At 45.9% G+C, this 19,776-nt stretch overlaps 1 protein-coding gene across 2 annotated transcripts in view; it reads left to right on the forward strand.

Moving 5' to 3' along the window:
* Positions 1–9,513, forward strand: part of LOC126539598 (ras-like protein family member 10B) — an 85,664-nt gene extending 76,151 nt beyond the window's left edge. For both annotated transcript variants that reach the window (XM_055074960.2, XM_050186488.3), the window contains 3 exons: positions 1,488–1,584; positions 2,719–2,935; positions 4,815–9,513. In XM_055074960.2, coding sequence (XP_054930935.1) covers positions 2,771–2,935; positions 4,815–5,237 — 588 coding nt within the window. In that variant the 5' untranslated portion in view covers positions 1,488–1,584; positions 2,719–2,770 and the 3' untranslated portion in view covers positions 5,238–9,513. The remainder of the gene's footprint in view (positions 1–1,487; positions 1,585–2,718; positions 2,936–4,814) is intronic.
* Positions 9,514–19,776: the final 10,263 nt, after the last annotated feature.

The raw sequence follows: 19,776 nt of genomic DNA on the forward strand, positions 1-19,776 counted from the left end.
ATTGTTTATGCCTGACCGCTCTTTCCTCCGCCACACTCACGACCACTTTCCAGCCTCACGTGTTGGCGAGTTATGATCAGTTTTAGGTGAAGGTCAGTTGTGAGTTATAAAATAGAGGCAGAGAAGGCAAGAGATATGAAGAGCGGGCATGGCCTCACAGAGTTTATGAAGAGTCAGTGGTTGTAGGGATACGTTCAGTGCCATGTATCCATTGTCTATGGGGTGACGGTGCGATGCGAAGCTTGCCGGCGCTGCTGATTGTCTGTCGAAGCTGTTGTCGTTTTGTCTTGTTTTGTTTGTCATTTTTCTCTTTACTGACAACGCATGCGCACTATCGAGGAATTTCCCATGATTTTGATAGTATTAAATGAAGGCATTCAGTGTAGTGACAGGAGAATAACGAAAATAAACACCTGGCTAGGAATTAATGTAAAATAAGTTATCATATTGCGCTCTAAATTTTGCACAAGAAAATCCTCTTGAAACAGTTATTGAAAAAATACGAAATTCTTCAACAGCCGATAAAACGTCCCTATGACTGTGCCCAACAGATGGGGCTACCAGAGAAAGAATAATCAGTAGCAGAAAAATTGACCCGAAGTTATCAACATTTTCTTCCTCTTCTAATTTTTCTGCTCATGATCTTGCCCATAACAATGGCTGGATTTGTGTTTCATTGAGGCTGCTGTGTCTCTATTCGTTTAGCGAACGTCAAGTTTGTGAACCGGTCGCATGCTCTTCGACAACTGCTTTTTTGTATCATACGAACATTTTTCTTCGTTGAATGTTTTCTTTCTTGTCCCGTTATGGCACATCAGAGGATAGTACAGTAGCCGGAATCTGTGTCGAAAGAAACGGCATCTCTATAAAAAATATTTCACAATAAAAAATTAAAAAACCAGGGCTAGCGCCGGGCCCCTTAGTCGCGCCCACAGTGGGAGAAACAAGGCATTGCTTTTCTTTTTTCGCTCAGTTTTCCTTCGTAATGTGGTTCTAACGTCTCGCATCATCATCCATTACTTCACTTTCTAACAACGTAAGCTCCTCTTTGTTGACTCGTGGACTTTTCGAAGTCCGGACTGGTTCTTATATGATCGGCGCTTCGAAAAAAAAAATAATAATCTCGGCGACGCTTGCCTGTCCCGCCAGGGTCTGAATATTTCGCGGTTTGAGAGTTTCGGCGGGGCCATAACCAGCACTCGAACCACCTCGTTCGGGACAGCGCGGTTCGTGGCGGAGATTAATCAAAACGTCGACTTGCGAACATAGTCGAGATGGAGCTTTACGCGCGTTATTACATGGCCTGAAAAAGCTCGATCGCTTACATAAACTCGAAAAGAGTGAGCGATGTTTCTCTATTAGAGCGCGTTAAAATTCTATATAACGTGAAGCATAAAAAAGAAACAGAAAATATAAACATACCATAAGAGCGCCGGAAAGGGACTTCCCAAAGCAACTGTTTCTCTCTCTCTCTCTTTTATGCGCAGGGCAGGCACGGGGAAATGACGACAGACTAACACGCACTTCGGGAGCCACGGCTCGGCTACCATAGTCATTCTTCAGCCACAGGAACCATGACACACGGTAAGGGTTATGACGGTCAGTGCGCAGCTCTCGAGGCCACTTCGTGCCACTGTAGCCTTTATTCTAGCTACCGAACTATAATGATGCGTAATAGTTAGTGCGACAGGTTTCGGTTCTCAGTTTGGCACGTTTGAACACGGACATGGACGTGGCGTCTAGAGAACGTCAGAATGTATTACGTAAGCCGCATTATCAAACACGAGTCACATTTGAGCGCTTGACGTAAACCGCTCGGTAGACGGGCACTTCTGGGGGCCACACGTCCTTTTAACTGAAGCCAGAATTTGAAGCCAGAAGCCACCCGCAATCATTTTCGCAATCCCCAAGGGAGGTAATTCCGGATGTTCATTACCTTGTGTGAAAAAGGTGAAGGGCTGAGTAACTTCAGGCAGAAGTACCGCCCTAACGGGGTGACGTCGTTCGGGGACTGCGTTCATCCACGGGCTAACTTTAAAATGACACTGAAGGGAAGATTAAATGAAGATATAAAGTTAAATTAGAAATATTCTACGTCTAGAAATATATCATCATTTATTGCGCGCGAATGTATAGCTTTGTTGCGTTCATAATTCACATCGAAGGTGTCACTGCTGCTTCTCGATTTGAATGGCACCCTTTCAAAACGGATAAGTTGTCGTAAGTTGACGTATACGTCGTATGACCTGGCTCTCTGCCACTGTAAGTTAATCAGGCAGTGCTGATTTCACGTGAGAGTTACCAGAGTCAGAAATAGGTGACGCCACTCTGAGTTTACATTTTTGTCATTTTCTTCCGTACAAGAACTCCATTCTCCCGATACCTTACGAATTCGTTATTATAGGAGCCTAATCATTCGATCTAACCCAAATGATCTTTTTTTCTTTAGCGTCCCTTTAACTCACGAAGGAGTTTCGCGTGAGGGGCTACTATACTGAGTTTTACTTAACCTTACCTCACTTCTTCACGCACTTGCCCAAGTAGACCTCAAGCCATCATTTTAGCACATATCACACCGTCTCTGTACGCGTGACTGAGGTAAAAAAAGTGCTGTTCAAACGTACGCAATTAAATTTAGTGCGGTGACTGGAAGGCGATAGTCTTTCGCGTCTGGCGAGGAACGGGCCCATCACATTTACCTTCCCCGGACGGGTGCAGCCCTGGTGGCGTGCGGTCGCATCTGGTGCCGGTGCCGGGCGGTGCATGCCGGATGAGCCTGGTGAAGGTGGTGGTGCTGGGTGCGCCGGCGGTGGGCAAGACGTCCATCATCCACCAGTTCGTGTGGAGCGAGTTCAGCGAGACATACACGCCCACCGAGAGCCGACGCACTTACCACCCATCGGTGGTGGTGAACGGACGCCTGTACGACCTCCAGGTGAGTGCCTGAGCCTGGTAGCACTGTTCGCTGCTTCTTACAATAAAGTGTGCCAGTTTTCCTTTCTTTTTGCAAGACGGAGACAGGGGGTGAATGTGTCAAGGCCTCTCGTGTAGTTGTGCGCACAATCCACATAGGAGTGGATGATGGTCATCATACTTGCCGCAATATATCATAACATGATTTGAAAGACATGACAGCAGACAGCGTCTCCACAATCGCTTTCATATCTTAATAATGTTTATATAGGCGGGGGACATGAAATGGGGCAAACGTCATTGTCATTCCTCAACCAAGAAGAGGGCCGACAAACGAAGTAGGATAATGCGCTGCAGCAAATCTGGGCAACGTTTCCATAGGTCGACCTATGTTTTTCAAAAGCGGTCCGATAAAGGTTCACCTACCGAAATGTTAGCCCGCCTTTACACGGCACTTTATCCCTGTTACCATAACTTTCATGCCACGTTCACACTCCTCAGTACGTAATAAGTTTAGGGAGTCCGCGTATTGTACAGACGCTTGCTCTTCTGTCTAGAGCAGTGTAGCACTGTGCTGCAGAGTAAAGAGTAATAATACAGGAGCTTCTCAAGCTACTACGGCGCAATACTGTGTGGTCCATGTGGATTCGTGGCTTCCGCTGTTGGCAAAAGGTTTCTTTCAAAATGTTATTTTGTAATCCGAGTGCAATGACTCAAAGCTCTAAACAGATGCATTGGCGACCGTACGCCTCCTTCTCTCCGTTGGGGTTGTTCTTTATAAAAAAATGTTCTTCGCAATAGCTATCGACACGTGAGCGCCCCTGTGTCCGGCCGTTTGTCTGGCGGTCAGTGTTAAGCGGTAGAGGCAATAGCATCAGGTCTAAGACATATTTCTGCTCAGAGCATTTCTTGATGATGAAATTTGGATCGGTGTCTACGGACACAATAACAGGATGCCCTTTAATGATTCGTCCTTACTTCCCACCTTTACCACTCTGCTTGGCCCGTGGCATCTAGCACAGCGAGACATTTGAAACGCTTATTGAGGCTAAGAAACGCGCGCGCGTGTCTAAAAGCGCACGGTTATTTATTTTCGCCATTGTCACTCTTCGCTCGTGGCGGATTGCGCTTTAACACAATTGAAAAATTTATTTGCCCATGTTAAAGAGGTAAATAAGGGCATGTTTAGCGCCCCCACTATGGGGCCAAACGATGCATCCCTTAGATCAAGTTTTAGAGTCCTTCGGAACTGTGTAATTTTATTTCTCTTACGAGCATAAACGTTACTCTGGAGGCTTTGAATAACTGCTCTCAACTATTCCAACTAAAAATAAGAATGAGTTTGTCAGAATCGAGTAGCGGTGTGTGTAGACTCTGTGTGGAATACTTATGGTTTGTTTTCTTTCGCATTCTCGCATCATAACCAAGTGTGTTGTGAAGGCATATACCTGCTTTCATTGTATGTGTCTTATGTGGGGTATTTGTGATTTTACAATATTATTTCAATGCGTGCTTTACAACGAGCTAATTTCAGCGCTGGCGTCTATCTACGGTATGCGACCTGCCTGCACAATTGCTCTAGGACGACATGCCTTTTGTCATCTTCTAGAACCTGTAGTTCCTGTTGCTCGCCTTGCTTGAAAAAGAAAGGCAAACAAATTGAAGCCGCTGAAAAGCTGGCACGATGATAACACGCACAAAAGTAGAAATGAAAAAAAAGGACAACTTTATGTCTTCCATTTTTTTTTTCCGCCACTGTATACGACCTTTCAGTCGACGATCGTAGTACGAGATGTCCTTTTCGTTCGTACTTTTTGTCCGTGTCAGAACGCGCCTGCCTCTCGGTGATGCCAATCCGTACCGAGACTTGCTCACGCATCCGTTCGCTTCCGCTGGTGCAGGTGACGGACCTGCCCGTGGTGCCGTACTTCCCGGCCAACTCGTTCTACGAGTGGAGCGACTTCCGCTACTGCGGCCTGCGCAGCGCGTCCGCCTACGTCCTGGTGTTCGACCTGAACGCGCCGGAGACCTTCCAGTACGTGAAGAACATGCGCGAGCAGATCTTCGAGTCGCGCAACATGCAGGGCGTGCCCGTCTTCGTGGTCGGCAACAAGCACGACCTGGGCGAGCCCCGCGAGCACCGCGAGGTGGCCGGCCTCGTGAAGAAGCACTGGCGCTGCGGCTACGTCGAGTGCTCGGCCAAGTACAACTGGCACGTGGGCCTGCTCTTCCGGGAGATCGTGCGAGCCCTGGACGACGGGGGAGGACTGGGTGCGCGTGGTGCCGGCGACCAGGGTCGGAGGGACCGCTGTCGAATCCTATGACGCCGGCGATCGGCGTCGATGTGAAGGAGGAGGAGGAGGAGGCATCGCCTGTAGCCACTCACAGTCTTCGCTGCGGTAAATGGCCGAACTCTTCAGAAACGGAACGGCTTGTTTCCGGAGATCGCAGGCGCAATCCATTGAGTTTCTCGAGTGTCATTGTCGAAGAACCATCAGTGAGCAGCGCCACGAAGCGGCAGCGAACAGTAACAGCTGCCAAATCCTTGGCGGAAAAAAAAATGAAGAGAAAAGCGGACAAGCAAGGCGTATTCTCAGTAGCACAACTGGCCTGTCTGTGTTAGTGCGATAGACTTCTCGGCGAAGATGGCGGTAGAATTTGTGGGTGCGTCGCTTGAGTCGGTGAAGTCATCGACTCTTTATTTTAGAAACTGCAGTGTACACACTGATCTACTCCTCTCAACTTGTCGTCAGGAGGCACTGATCTCGAATTCCTCAACACCGGCAGTCGGGCATGTGAACACGATATTTGGCGACGCAAGCTAGCGGCGGCCAGCGGCTCGATGCTCCAGCCTTTCTGGTCAACAAAGCCGAGTTTGCAAAAGTATTTCGCGAGTCACAAGGGTGGCTAGCTTGTTGGTTCAAATGCAGGAGTTAGTGATTTTGAAACTTTCCGTTGCGTTGTTACCGTCGTCAAGACTACGCCACCAGTTGGTTTTTACCTTTCCTCTCTCCCTGTAGTGTGCAATAATTAAGGTGTCTGCTAATTACCGCGGTATAGTGACGCGTTTCCCGTTGTGCGTAGTCGTATAAGGACGACAAATTGTGAGAATATTACCAAGTGCGAATGGTATCACTCGATGCTCATACGGCTTGAAGAAGGTCTTTTACATTCTTTTGGCTACGACCAGCAAATACATATTGGCCCGTAACATAGCTCTATGATGACGCAGTGGGAAAGTAGGGCGCCGGCAATCGTGAAGGCAACCACAGGGAAGAGTGTTTGCGCCAGATTTGTTATAGCCTGTTTGGATTTAGAACACACAGGCTGGCTTTGATGTTGTGCTGTTCGGTGAAATAACATGAGATGCCGGTGACAAGCATCCTCCTTGCACAGAGTGTGATTTAAGAATCTCCTTTTGTTTCAGAAAACAAGTTTTTTTTTTTTTTTACAAGGGCTGTGCAAACCGAACGCCAGCGAATTTATATCAGTTCACCAAAATTAGCTTCCGCGTGAACATTCGTCATCCTGTCGATCACCATATGTCATACTGGCATAGAATGAGCAGGAAAAATAATTCTTCATGCCCGCTACGCAATATGGAAACCGCTTTCCAGGGATGTTACGCAATGTGATCGTAGAGACGAGGCTAAGAGAACGAATCACTAAATTGTAATCTTTATATACCTCACGCTATTTCCCAGCTTGACAAGTCTTCACATAAAAGACATGATTCCGAGTAATAATAATGTTTGCTTAAGCTTTACGACGTTGTAAGACAGTATGGAGGTTTAATGTTGCAAAGGATTTAGGACGACTCATCGCACGACGCACGCTTTATAAGTATGGTTTTATTGTCCTTACCGGTTGATAAAACAACATTCGCCCCACTTTCGCGCGAAACGCCAAAAAGGACAAACGCGATAACCGGCGTAGCTACTAGCGGGGCATCCTAACCTTTATTATGCGTCATTGGTGCAGCTATACCAAATAAAAATGGGACGTCTCAAATAATTTTAACTATGCAGGTATAGGTTTACTCGGGCGTCACTTCTCGCGATGCGTAGGGGTGAGCCATATATGGTTCAAAAAAGCATGACCAGAGGAGTCACGGTGATTGTGTAGAATAATCGCTTCTGTAGTCATTCTACTCGGGACCCGCAGTGATGCCTACCATCGTCCACCGATGGTCAATAACTAAAAAATATATCGCCATCAAAATACAGCGAACGTTGTTGTCGCCTTATGTGTGCGGCATTATACAGCTCAAAGATCCCTCACATGATGCTATTTAACAGCAAGGTCAAGTAGTGGTTGCTAATTCAGGCAAGAGGCAGGGCGTGGTCACCGTTTCAAATCGTGGTTGGCCACTTCATGCGTGATGAATAATACTTATGCATGGAAATCATAAAATAGGACAAGAAGACAATAATTTGATCGACAAGCATTCTCTTCTCTTGATTTATGCTTTGTTGTCAATTTATTGTGTTACTGCTTTCTTCTCGGCTAGTCTCTGAACAAATGTTCCATTTCATGCTGTCAATATGCTATCAGGCACGATGAAAGTTAGAGCTGCGCGTTGCATCGTGGAATTTGTGTCTGTCGTAATTACAGCGCTTAAGCTGCTTCGAATTAGGACTGCGCTAGCAAGTGAGAGAGAGAACCACGCTGTTGTTTTCATTGTACGACTTACTTTACGAGCACAGACCGTTTCAACAAGTGTCACACTACCCTGCAACCACTCCATAATAGTATGCGTATTCCTGTTAGTTATGCACTGTAGTGCTACTCCAGCCTGTTAACACAGCAGCACTGATTACGTTGTTTGCTGCATCTTCCATCTTGTTAAACCTAATCTATGAGCGCCGTTTTCAGACGGTTGCGATGTTCGAAATGTCTTTCGCAGTCTAATTTATTTCTATAGGCATAATATTAAACTGAATTTTTGTTATAATAGACTCTTCTTATAGCTGCGCTCACTTCATTGGCAAGCCCTGTCGGGAGAGAACGTCAGTGATTCTCAAGGTGATGACGTAACGCGGAGAGAAGTTGGCTTGTAGTTCTCTTGCTAGAGGATGGCGGGTGTGTGTCCGAAGAAGTTGTCAAAAGCCGATTGTCCCTTTTGAATGAACGTGATGGCTGGAAGAATGTAGACAATTTCAACACTCGTGAGTGCACTTAGCTGAATGCGTGGAGAATTGAACGGATGGGTCTGTATAGAATGAAACAGTGCGTAACAGTTCCACAATGAAACCCATGTGCCCTATAACTTCCACATGTACTAATCTCATATCATTACTTGGGATACTATGCAAATAAACGCGTTCCCTTGTTTTGATAAGCGATTACTGGATGCGGAGGCTGTGGGACGCGTGGCATTTTTAATAGAAAAGTATATGGTTTGGTAGGACTACAATCTGTCGCCTTAACTGCACTTCATTATGGGCCTATGGAATTACGGCACTGCTTCACAGGCTCTTACTAAGGAATTGTGAACCATTCTGACAAAAGCCAGTCGCATTGTATTGACTTTTCATGTTTTTTGGCACGTCGGGGGCACCCAAAGACTCCAAGACCTTGCTCATAGTTTCGATGCATGACAGAGTTGATGAGTCATGCGGTAACGTGCAAGTTACTGTGCACAGAATCACTTACTGCGTCTTTGAATACAGTTTAGCGTGCTGGATTCAGCGCTGTAGGGTTCTCATCTTTAAATATGAAAGCTCATCTCAAAAGGAGTGGTTGGTAACTGTACCTGTTTTTAGCCAGACGTGTTTTTAGGTGTGTATGTGCAGAGCGAATGGTCCTACGTCCACGGTGGAACACTCGCAAGATGTTATTCGAGTGAAATGAAAGATATACACTGAGACGTACACTTTCAGTCTTCGTTGTTACAGCTTTGTCCGCGGACGCCATTTTATTGTTGAAAGAGATCTAAATTCGCAAAACCCTCACTGCCGCTGCTCTGGCGCGATAAAGCACAGTGTCTGAAGCCAGTTGTTTTTCTTACGTGTGTCCTGCCTGTGCGTAGCGAGTTTCGTGCCAAGTGTAGGTCGTTTGGTCAAAGTTTAGCGACAATCCCGATAGTGAAAACTGCCCGCAGCTCTTTTACATTATGTGACGTTGTCAATCGGACGAACAGAGAAAACCGCAAGCAAAAAAAAAATGATTTGTGAGAATATTTGAATCGTTTTATGCAAGTTATGGTAAAGTTAAGACAAAGCTAATGACCGAGTCCTTAAGATGTGATTGAGTCGCGCAGACGACTATTGTTATTGTATTCAAGTTATGAAGATTCTGCAAAGTTCCTTACCACTGTGGTCAATCTTTCGTCGGGTTCTAGCGTGGCCGTAGCAATGTGACAAATATACCAAGCACTCCCATTAATTACATACGCCTCGTCGGCGGAAACAATCGGTTGATGTCTGGTACAACTCTCTTTCAACATGAATCCTCTGTGGATCGAAGCGATATTTAGCGAGGCTAGTATTTTTGTAAACAGAAGTGACTGGATGTTCCTACGTGGGTCTTGTTTTCCGACAAAGACAAGCCGTGATATCTGAGTGACGTAGACCGAAGGAAATAAATGAAGTGGTTGAACGCCGTGTTGAACAACATTTCTCGTCCTTGGCGCCTGAAAGCGGCGGAACTTATGGAGTGCAAGGTAAGGTTTCTCAAATTAAATTATGGGGTTTTACATGCTAAAAGCACTTTCTGATTATGAGGCACGCCGTAGTGGAGGTCTCCGGAAATTTTGACCCCCTGGGGTCCTTTAACGTGCACCTAAATCTAAGTACATGGGTGTTTTCGCATTTCGCCCCCATCGAAATGCGGCCGCCGTGGTCGGGATTCAATCTCGCGACCTCGTGCTCAGCAGCCCAACACCATAGCCACTGAGCAATAACGGCGGGTGGTAAGGTTTCTTGAACGTGGTGTTTGTACGGGAAGCGTCCTATTGCAGCAGTTAACCTGCCCAGTTGACATAACGGAAGAACTTAACCTTTCAGGCATGTAGCGCCTCACACAACGCTTTGACTTAGGGACCCATCGATGAGACATCGATGTGCAACCCGCAGATCACGCACGATCACCACAGTACTTGTCAACGTAAAGTGTACCCTACCAGAAAACGCAACACAATACAAAAAATACTGCAAGACAGGTCTGAAAATACACGAGAAACTGGAAAATCGAAAGTAAGTACGGAAAATACACTATATGAGAAAGTTCCATGTTTCTAGGGAGAGCCGATCGTCCGCTATGCTGCTTCTCATCGCACGCTTGATGCAGCACCATAATAAGCCAGCCAGAGAGAAAGAGAGAGACAGAGAGAGGAATAGAGGAAGGTAGGGATGGTAACCAGTCAAGGGTCTGGTTGGCTACCCTACGCTGGGGGAAGGGAGAAGGGGAAGAGAGAGAAGGAAGAGAGAAGGTGCAGAGACGTGTAAGAACAGTACTTGCATTAAAGCCGCTCGCGCAAGCCAGACGTTCTCAGAAAGCACAAAAGTGCCTTCACTGCCGCCTGAGCCGATGATCGATGGGGAAGGTGCTCTAGTACTGTCTGTTTACTCAGAGGACGATCATCCAATTCCCTCAATGTGTTGGACAAATATTGTCTTTGTGCTTGAAATTGAGGACAATGGCACAATAAGTGCTCAATGTTCTCCTCGCATCCGCGAACATCACATGCAGGACTATCAGCCATTCCACTTAGTGATAGGCATTCGTGAAGGCAACTCCAAGCCACAACCGACACAGAAGAGACGCTTCGCGTCGGTGCAGACCGGCCAGAGGTCTGAGTTGCAGTGACAGGTTTAGTCTGTGCAGTCTTGTGCACCCTGTATGTGCGGTATTCCACTCTGCTAAGGAGATCGTGCTAGAATTCGAAGTTGTCTCGCGGCGTCTGTCCTTGAGAGTGGAATGGGGACGCACCGGTCTTGGTTTGACGTCCGAGCTGCCTTATCTGCGTCATCATTTCCTATGATACCGCAATGACCTGGTTCCCATTGAAAAGAGATATCATAGCCTTTTTCTCTTAAGTGATGGACAAGTTCCACGATTTCGCACGTGAGCTGATTGTGAGTTCCATATCGGAGAAACGACTGCACACATTGCAAGGCTGGCCTTGAATAGCAGAAGACTGCCCATTTTCTAGGATTTTCAGCATTTATCACATGAAGCGCCGCGCGGAAAGCCGCGAGCTGTGCAGGTGCAGGCGTAGTGACATGGGAAGTCTTGAACCGCTTGGTTATTCTCATTGTTGGTATAACTACAGCGCCGCTGGAACTGGTTGATGTAGTTGATTTATCAGTATAGACGTGTGTGCAGTCGCTGTATTTCTCGTACAAGAAAAGTAAAGTTAGTTGCTTGAGTGCTGATGGCGGCAAGTCCGACTTTTTCTGAAGTCGTGGGATTGTAAGGTCTACTTGAGTACGGCGCACACACCATGGAGAAATGGAAGGTCTTGCCGCAGCTGCGTAACCTGACCTGAGTTAGGCACGGTGCGCGGGGACATTCGCACTGAATGTCGTGTGGGGCCTATCTAGTGGGAGACTTGCGAGGTGGTGAGTAGGGGTCCGGGCGAAGTGTCTCATGTGCACACGCATTGTTTCAACGGTAATGTGTGTTCTAAGAGTGGAATCCTGAGTGACTGCAATAACTTCACTCGTTGACGCACTCCGCGGTAGACCAAGGCATATCTTGAGGGCTTGGGCTTGGATGCTTTGGATTATATTCAGGTTAGTTCTGCAGGTGTTGTACATGACCGGTAGGCTGTACCGCAGGAATCCAATAAAGATGAACCTGTACAGTTGCAGCATAGATTGTATTGACACTCCCCAGGACTTTCCTGCTACAAACTTAAACATATGGCAAATTCCTGTCAGGCGTTTTCTCACATAATTCACATGAGGGGTCCAGGAGAGATTTCTGTCAATGACCACCCCCAAAAATCTGTGCCTCGTGCTGTACAAGATCAGCTGTCCGTCGGCGGATATCCCATATGGAGACATTGATTTCTTGGTAAACGCCACCACTTCACACTTTTCACATGATATATGAAGTCCTTGTTCTCGAAGGTAGGATGATGTTAAAGTGGCTGCCATCTGAAGCCGCGCGCGAAGCTGCAGTCGCGTCACTCCCGACGTCCAAATGCCAATGTCGTCGGCATAGATGGAGAGCCTAACGGTGCATGGCAGGGTGTCGGCGAGTCCAGTGAGTGTTAGACTGAAGAGCGTTGAGCTCAGCACTCCGCCCTGATGCACCCCACGGTTACTGTAATGCTGGGATGTCGGACCATCCTCGGTAAGTACGAAAAAGAATCTCTTATGTAGATAGCTACTTATCAACAAATAGAGCTTGCCGCCAAGAGGGAAAGATAGGGATGTTAACCAAGGACGTTCCCGGTTGGCTGCCCTACACTTGGGGAAGGAGAAAAGCGAAGAACAGATTTATTTATTTATTTATTTATTTATTTATTATTTATGATACCCTCAGGGTCAACAGACGTTACAGAGGGGAGTGGTATAAAATACAGAAAGACAACAAAATTTAACTACAAGCGGCAGCACAATGTTTCTAATTATGCGATAGTAGTTATGAAGAGGCAAAACGCACGTTACAAGAAAATACTATATATATACAAAGAAGCAGTCCAGTTTTTCTAATTATACAATAATCGCTATAAAGAGGCAGAATACAACAAGCTGTTACAGGGTATTGGTTAATGAAGTCACAAATTTTCCATGATCTGAAATTGTTACTACCAATTTGGGAAGGCAATTCCAATCATTTCATGTGCGTGGTATGTAGGACTATAGAAATGATTCTGTTTTACACAATGAAATGCCAACTTTATGAGCATGACCCAGACGGTGCGAAACGTAATGGGGAGGAAGTATTAGTAAATCGCGCAGGTAGGGATGATGATACAGCTTGTGAAAAAGGCTTAAGCGAAGCATCGCATGTCGAGAAGCAAGCGTAGGTAGTTTAAGGTAAGCTTTCATTACCATGATACTCGCGATTCGATTGTAGTTAGAGAGTATAAAACGGAGCGAATTATTTTGCACCATTTCAAGCGAATGTACCAAATTATTATAATGCGGATCCCAAACCGAATCGACCTATTCTAACTCAGGGCGAATGAGTGTTTTATATAGCATTAGTTTGAGAGACGAAGGTGATTTTGCAAAGTTACGACGAAGATATCCGAGCATGCGATTAGCGTTGCAGACAACATGAGAGATGTGAGTATCCCATGTTAGACTGCTACTGATGTGAACTTCGAGGTACTTATATGAAGATACGCTGTCGAGTAGTGAATTATTTAAGTGATAAATGGGTAAACTAGTAATCTTTCTAGACACTCGCATGAACTTCCATTTTTCAATGTTTAGTTCCATAAGCCGTCTATTACACCACTCAAAGACTGCGTTAATATCAGCTTGAAGAAGAGCAGCGTCATTTGGATTTGTTATGTCTCGGAAAATTACGCAATCATTGGCAAACAAATGAACGGATCAGGAAACGCAAGCTGGTAAATCGTTAGTATAAATGAGGAAAGAAAAGGACCGAGGGCTGAGCCCTGCGGTACACCAGAATGGACTGTGCATTCTTCAGAATTCGCGCCGTTAGCTGAAATAAACTGAGAACAACGGTTAGCAAGAAAATTTCCATCCAGATTAAAATGCAGGGATCGAGCTTAAGTAGTTGTAATTTATAGATGAGCAGTTTGTTACACACTTTGTCAAAGGCTTTAGAAGAGTACAGAAAAAATGCAGTCAGCCAAGGACCTATTGTCAAGAATGGTGTTCAGTTTGTGTACAAAAAGTGTTGAGTTTCGCACGAGTATGATTTGCGAAATCCATGCTGTGATGGTGCTGAAAATGGATGCGACTCCAAAAAAGTAACTAATGAGAAGCCAAGATATGCTCTAGTATCTTACAAGGTATACTTGTGAGCGAAATCGGTCTGTAATTTAGAGGCGAATGCTTATTGCCTAATTTATGGTTTGTAATTACCTTCCCGACTTTCCACTCGCATGGAAGAAAACCATCGTGCGATGATGATAAAGAGGGAAAAGAAAAGTAATAGCTATTCATTCACAGTCGCAGAGTAATCTGCGACTGTCTGCGACATACATACATACATACACGCACACGCACACGCACACGCACACACGTCTGTGCACAGGCACTATAGAAACGGAACGCTGCCGTGTTAGCAAAATATAAAACGGTAACGGATGATGGTAAGTTGAAGACTTAGCGATGCTTTGAATGCTATGTCGAAGCGATTCCGTTGTCTTACAATATATATATATATATATATATGATGAGCGAAAAGAGAACAAGGTAATAGGTGGCAGTTAGGAGTGCACAGACGAGTGCGATTAGAATAATTGAGGATCCAAAATTGACGCGACACAATCGAACACGAAATCAATTTAAACTGAAGAGGCATTATTTCACAACTCTATTTGGGTGAATTTCGCAGTACAAGATTGATTACTGGAATATAAAAAGAAAGGAACATTCGCTTTTTTTTTTTTTAATTTGGTGTTGAAACGCCAGCGGCTGTACACGAGTGCGGCGTCAACGATTTGAACGTGTTTTCACGTGTGTGGACCGTTGATGGTGCAGTAAATGCTGCCAAAAGTTGCTAACTTCAGTCTCTGCCTTCATTAGAATATAATGTAGTCTACGTTTACCGAGAAACAATTACTTAAACCAGAGAAGATAGATGATGCAATGGCCAGCTGACGCGGGAACATGAAAGCAGCACCGTAACCCGCCTTTCGTTTTCCCGTCTTTTCTGTCTTATGAGGCCTCCTTTCACGGTAAGGGTGGCTTTTAGAGCGAGCTATTACTACGTCTACAAACCCATAAAACGCCTGGTTCCGTAAATCTGACCTCCAAACTCAGCCAACGTCAAGCTGGTACTTAGCCTGCCACTACCGGCGGCTTCTGCGTACGCCGCCTGGGCCATCATATGTTGAAAGCGATCTGCGATGTGGACAAAGTGCGCCGAGTGCTGGTAGCTTCGCATGTGCTGTGCTTTCGGCGCGTAGTTCGCGCTGAAGCGAGACGCAGCATGAAGGTCGATTCGCTCGCTGCTGCTGCCGCGCCGAGCAGCGTCTGTGTGTTGTCTTGTGGTGCAGTTGTAGATACAATAGTTGCGCTGACGACGCCGACCAGCATCCGTGTTCTTTCCCAAAGCAAGCAAAACCATCCTATCGCTCAGCAAACTTGGTTTAATTTTAATGTTTTTGGTAAATTTCTCAAGCGAAGCATGTATTGGTTCACAAGTGGTGTTGTTGTGGTCACGCAAAAACCCGATTGCTCCCAGAGCAGAGCAGGGAAAGGGCGGTTTGGCGAGTTGACAGCTGCGCGGGAGCCGAAGCGTGAGTCATTAGCAAGTATTCCAGCTAATTCAAGCTGCATAGGCGCGCCCTCACGCCACGCGCGCCACCAATCGGAGCCGTTTCGCTTCAGCCGGGGAGGGAAAGGGCAGGAAAGGGCTTCGCGCACACTGCGCCGGCTTCCTTTCCGTTCAGTTCAGTCGTGAAAAACGGGTGGAACGGCCACGCATTGTGCGTTCATCCGAGGAACGGGCAGCGTTCGACGAGCGGCCGCGAGAACTCGCCCGTGCAAGGGCTCGCCGTTGGCGCGCCGATCCAGCCGTTAGAAACGCCCCAGCCCAGGCAATCCCACAGCAACGAGAAGATACCGAGCTGAGGGAATGGGAGGCTGAAGCAATCCGCCACTGTTGCCTGTGGGTTACTTAACCTCGACGGAAGTCAGGTGCACTCAGAGCAAGCTTCGCTTACTCCCATTTTCCCGTTAAGGAAGGTTTTATCATTTTTTTTCGATATTGCAGATCTATTTTCTAATAAAAGATTTCTTTCTTTTTCCTTGTTGTCGCTTTGAAGTTCTATATATATCAATTACAATGTTACCCTCCTACAATATGCACACCTTAAGAATGTTTCAGATCGGTTGTAATTTCATTCTAGGCCGCCGCAAACCAGTTCACTACCTGACTAAGCAAAATTGATCTGTCAGAAGCATGTCGAGATAAACGGGCGTCCAGATCTTGCTCCTAATTCGCCACCAATGTTTGCGACTTCTTTCACCGTCCCGTTTATGACATCCATAGTTGCTGATATTCCAGCTTCTCTTTGCGCCCTGATAAAGTCAGCAACCTAACTTTTCACTTCTTGGCAATGACATCTTTTGCGGTCGTGAGTATCTCGCGGTTGCCATCAGACCGCGCCATCAATTTTTGTATATTATTGCAAGAAAAAGGTAAGGATATATGCAGGTTTCGTTATTTGGAAACACAATTAAGGGCATTGAAATTCAGGCGCTCAAGGACAGATAAACGTTCTTTTTTTTCTTTTGCACATTTCGCTATCTCTTTTCAGAGCGCGAAAAATAGGAAGAGAAGAAGTGCGTTAAAGATTACACAATGGAAACAACTTCGTTAGGTGTCTTTGGGCACGCTGTACAAATCACGTAGAACAAACAAAACAGAATGCAGGCAAGCGACTAGTGCAAAAATTCTAGACAAATCATCGAAGCATAACTGCTTGTTTGAGCAGCTGTACCTTAACAAACGAAATAAACTTTACAGAAACATTGAAACGTGACACAGTCAACAATACACGTGCCTGCTCTTTTTTCAGATATTAGCGCCAACGGGTAAATGATGCGACGGCCATTTTAGAGCGGATGTATCTTGCACTCGAATGGGCCACAGTGCGCAGCGACGTTCGATTGTCTGCCGAAAATCGAGGTCCTTCGTATCCGCTGCGTTTCTCGTTCGGGTACACAGTTTTGGACGACTGGCGCTGCCGTCGACGTGACGTAGCATGAGGGAACATGCGGACAAGCATGCCACGTTGGTCGCGTTAGAAGCGAAGGAGCTTAACTGAGAACGAGTGGTGTCAACAACGCAATGTGAGGCTTAGCCACGCTGTGGTTAGTAGCGTGTACTATAGCTGCGCTAAGTGACGAGTCATCTGAGGATTCAGACAAATATTGCGTCGTCGCGAAGAGCTGCCGCATGTCACCGTGGATGACGAAGTTGTTATAGCTTTACAATGAATATAGTTTCGACCAGTTCATGGAAGCGTTTGGGCAACGATGATTGCTGCTTATGTCCTATCAAGTGCTCATATGCTGTTGCTTAAATAACAAAGCACGGTGCAAACGCGTACGTTACGCGTAAACAGAGCATTCAACACATAAAACAAAAGCGCCGGAAACGGGACATGAGAAGACAATTGCGCATAGACTGGGCATGCCACTCATATATATACACACTGTCCTCCCTTTCTCACTGTTTTTACGGCATGAAACTTTACCAAAGATATCAAATTCGGACGCTTTTGAAATATGCGATGATCTAGGCATAAAACATATATACCTTTTTTTCGTGTATTTCCCCGTTAAAGCGGAATTGAGTCAGTCCAGGGGGATTATCTGAAGGCGCGGATATTACTAACACGACAACTAACAATGACACAAGCAGCAGTAATCAAAAAGAATAACTAATTATAATTTCTTAATTATGGATATTATGTTACGTACTGAAATCGCAAAATTGAGCATCAATGAACTCTGGCATGCTCTAAAATGGAACGCTGAACATATCGGTGCTCCTGCTAACACTTTCTTAAAAGTATGCATATATTAAGCGTTGCTCGGTTACTCCAACACTCTTATTCTCTCTCTAATAAAACGGAATAATAATACAACGCCAGCGGATATTTTAGCCCATTTAGGGGCGAATACCTTTAAAACGACGGTATAGTCTCGGTATTTCCGTAAGGTGTTATAACTGCATTAGTTATGCAGTTAAGCAGGCGTTAAGCACTCCCCACACGTGGGTCGATCCCGAAGACAGCGAAATGCCGGCCCGACCCACGGCGTAGCTGAAGCAGACGTTAAGCACTCCTCACACAGGGTGGCTAGCGTGGCTGACTGCCCTGCAATGGCTAGCGAGCGCACAGTGATATTGAACGAGGTATACGTTTTTCGCGTCAAATATGTTTCATAATATATGTTTTATGGAAGGAGCGGTAATCATAATACCTAAGAGCGTAATTAGAAGTTAAACCAAACACCACTGAACGCGCCTCTGGCGGCTTTTAATAACTCGTTGTTGGCCGTGTGACGCGACCCCAATTTCCATGAAGTTGAGCTCCATTAGGAAGCCTCGTGCTCCCTTGTTCTAAAGGACTTCGTGCGTGCCCGTGTGACAGGGGTATAAAACGAGAGGACAAGATAGGGAGAGTGGAAAGGTGGCATAACAATATTATATATATATATATATATATATATAAAGGAAAAGGAAGGAAAGAAAGAAAAACAAAATAACTAAAGAAAGAGAAGGATATAGTGTATTTTCGCGCGTATAACCCGCACCAAAATTTTAAAAAATGTATCAACAGTAAAGTGGGGGTGCGAATTACATGCGAATGTCGCTTTGAAGTAGGGCTTCACGGCAGCATCATTCACGCTGCCGCGAAGCCACACCTGAGGGCAATGTTTTCTGCGATTCAGTTTCGTCATCTCCTAGGGAACCCGACCTCCTCCCCACCCCTGCATGTTGAAGCTTCCTTCTCCCCTCTTTCACGGTCGCCCATTCTCCTCCGCTTTACGTGTCGCCATTTTCTGTTGGTAGTTGGCGAATTCTGCACGCAGCGCTCCCTCACACTGAGCGAAGTGCTTCGCGATACAGCGGTGAGCCAAATCACCGTTGGGATTTTCGGCTCGGTCGCGTTTGCTCCGTCGCCGATGCCGATGCGAGGGCTTCTCCGTCCGCGACGTCATCCGCTGTCGTGCGAGTGCTGGCACGATGTAATGTAGCTGCAATGCGATTCGAGTCACGTCACACATCATGTGACTGTTGCGTCCGACTTGTGAATCCAGCTTTGTCAGGAGCGCCGGAGTAATTGGAAAACAGAGGCGAAGATACCATGTAGACGTGTCGTGCATCCGCGAATAGAGACTGTTTTTGCGAAGATTTGAACAGCGTTGTTTGCATAACTTATGCAAATTATACGCCGAATTTTCTTTTTTCTTTTTTTTTTTTTTTTTTTTGCAGCGAAGATGTTTATGGCTACGGTTGCGTGGATTTTTAGTATCCGTCAACAAATCTGCGTGTGCAAAAACTCAGCTCCCGAATGTGATGCAAAATCGGTTCATTCTATGCAAAAGCTTATACGTATCATCATTTGGACATGCATTTTCAGTAGATAAGTCATCAACAGCCACCATTTTGAAGAGCAGTAGATTCTCAGGTAGGCAATATTTTTCTTTTTTTTTTTGCTTGCTTGCTTACAGGGGTATGAGCCATTCATTGTCTTACGTTACGGGGAAATTTCTCGTTCGGCAGGAATAGAAATGCTTACGCATTTAATAACAGAGGTGATACGAGAATGTGTGCGCACCTATCGTCGCGATAACCACTGATCAGGGCAATAAGTATGTTGTCCCGTTGTTCAAAATTATGTCACCTGTCTAAGCAGCTTCGCTGGTCATCCACCTTCACAGATTTGAATGGCTCATGATTTTTTTTTCTTGCCGGGCTGTTGTAATTGAGGGTGCGGATTATATGCAGTGGCGGGTTAGACGGTTGGATTGGGGTGCGGGGGGGGGGAGGGTGAGGTTAGGAAGCCTTCAGAAGTGACGTAGGCAGCGTGCGTTTATGGTATTAGAAGAGCCGGTCAGTGTGCGAGCCAAAAAAAAAAAAGACTGAGGGTGACCCTACTGAGGGTCACTATGACACATTTCATCGCTTGCATTTTGGTTGCTTCTCGATCCTAAACACGAAATTTTCTTTCATGTGATTGCTGTT

Source organism: Dermacentor andersoni, chromosome 3 (genome assembly GCF_023375885.2).
Source record: "Dermacentor andersoni chromosome 3, qqDerAnde1_hic_scaffold, whole genome shotgun sequence".
Taxonomy (NCBI): Eukaryota; Metazoa; Arthropoda; class Arachnida; order Ixodida; family Ixodidae; genus Dermacentor; species Dermacentor andersoni.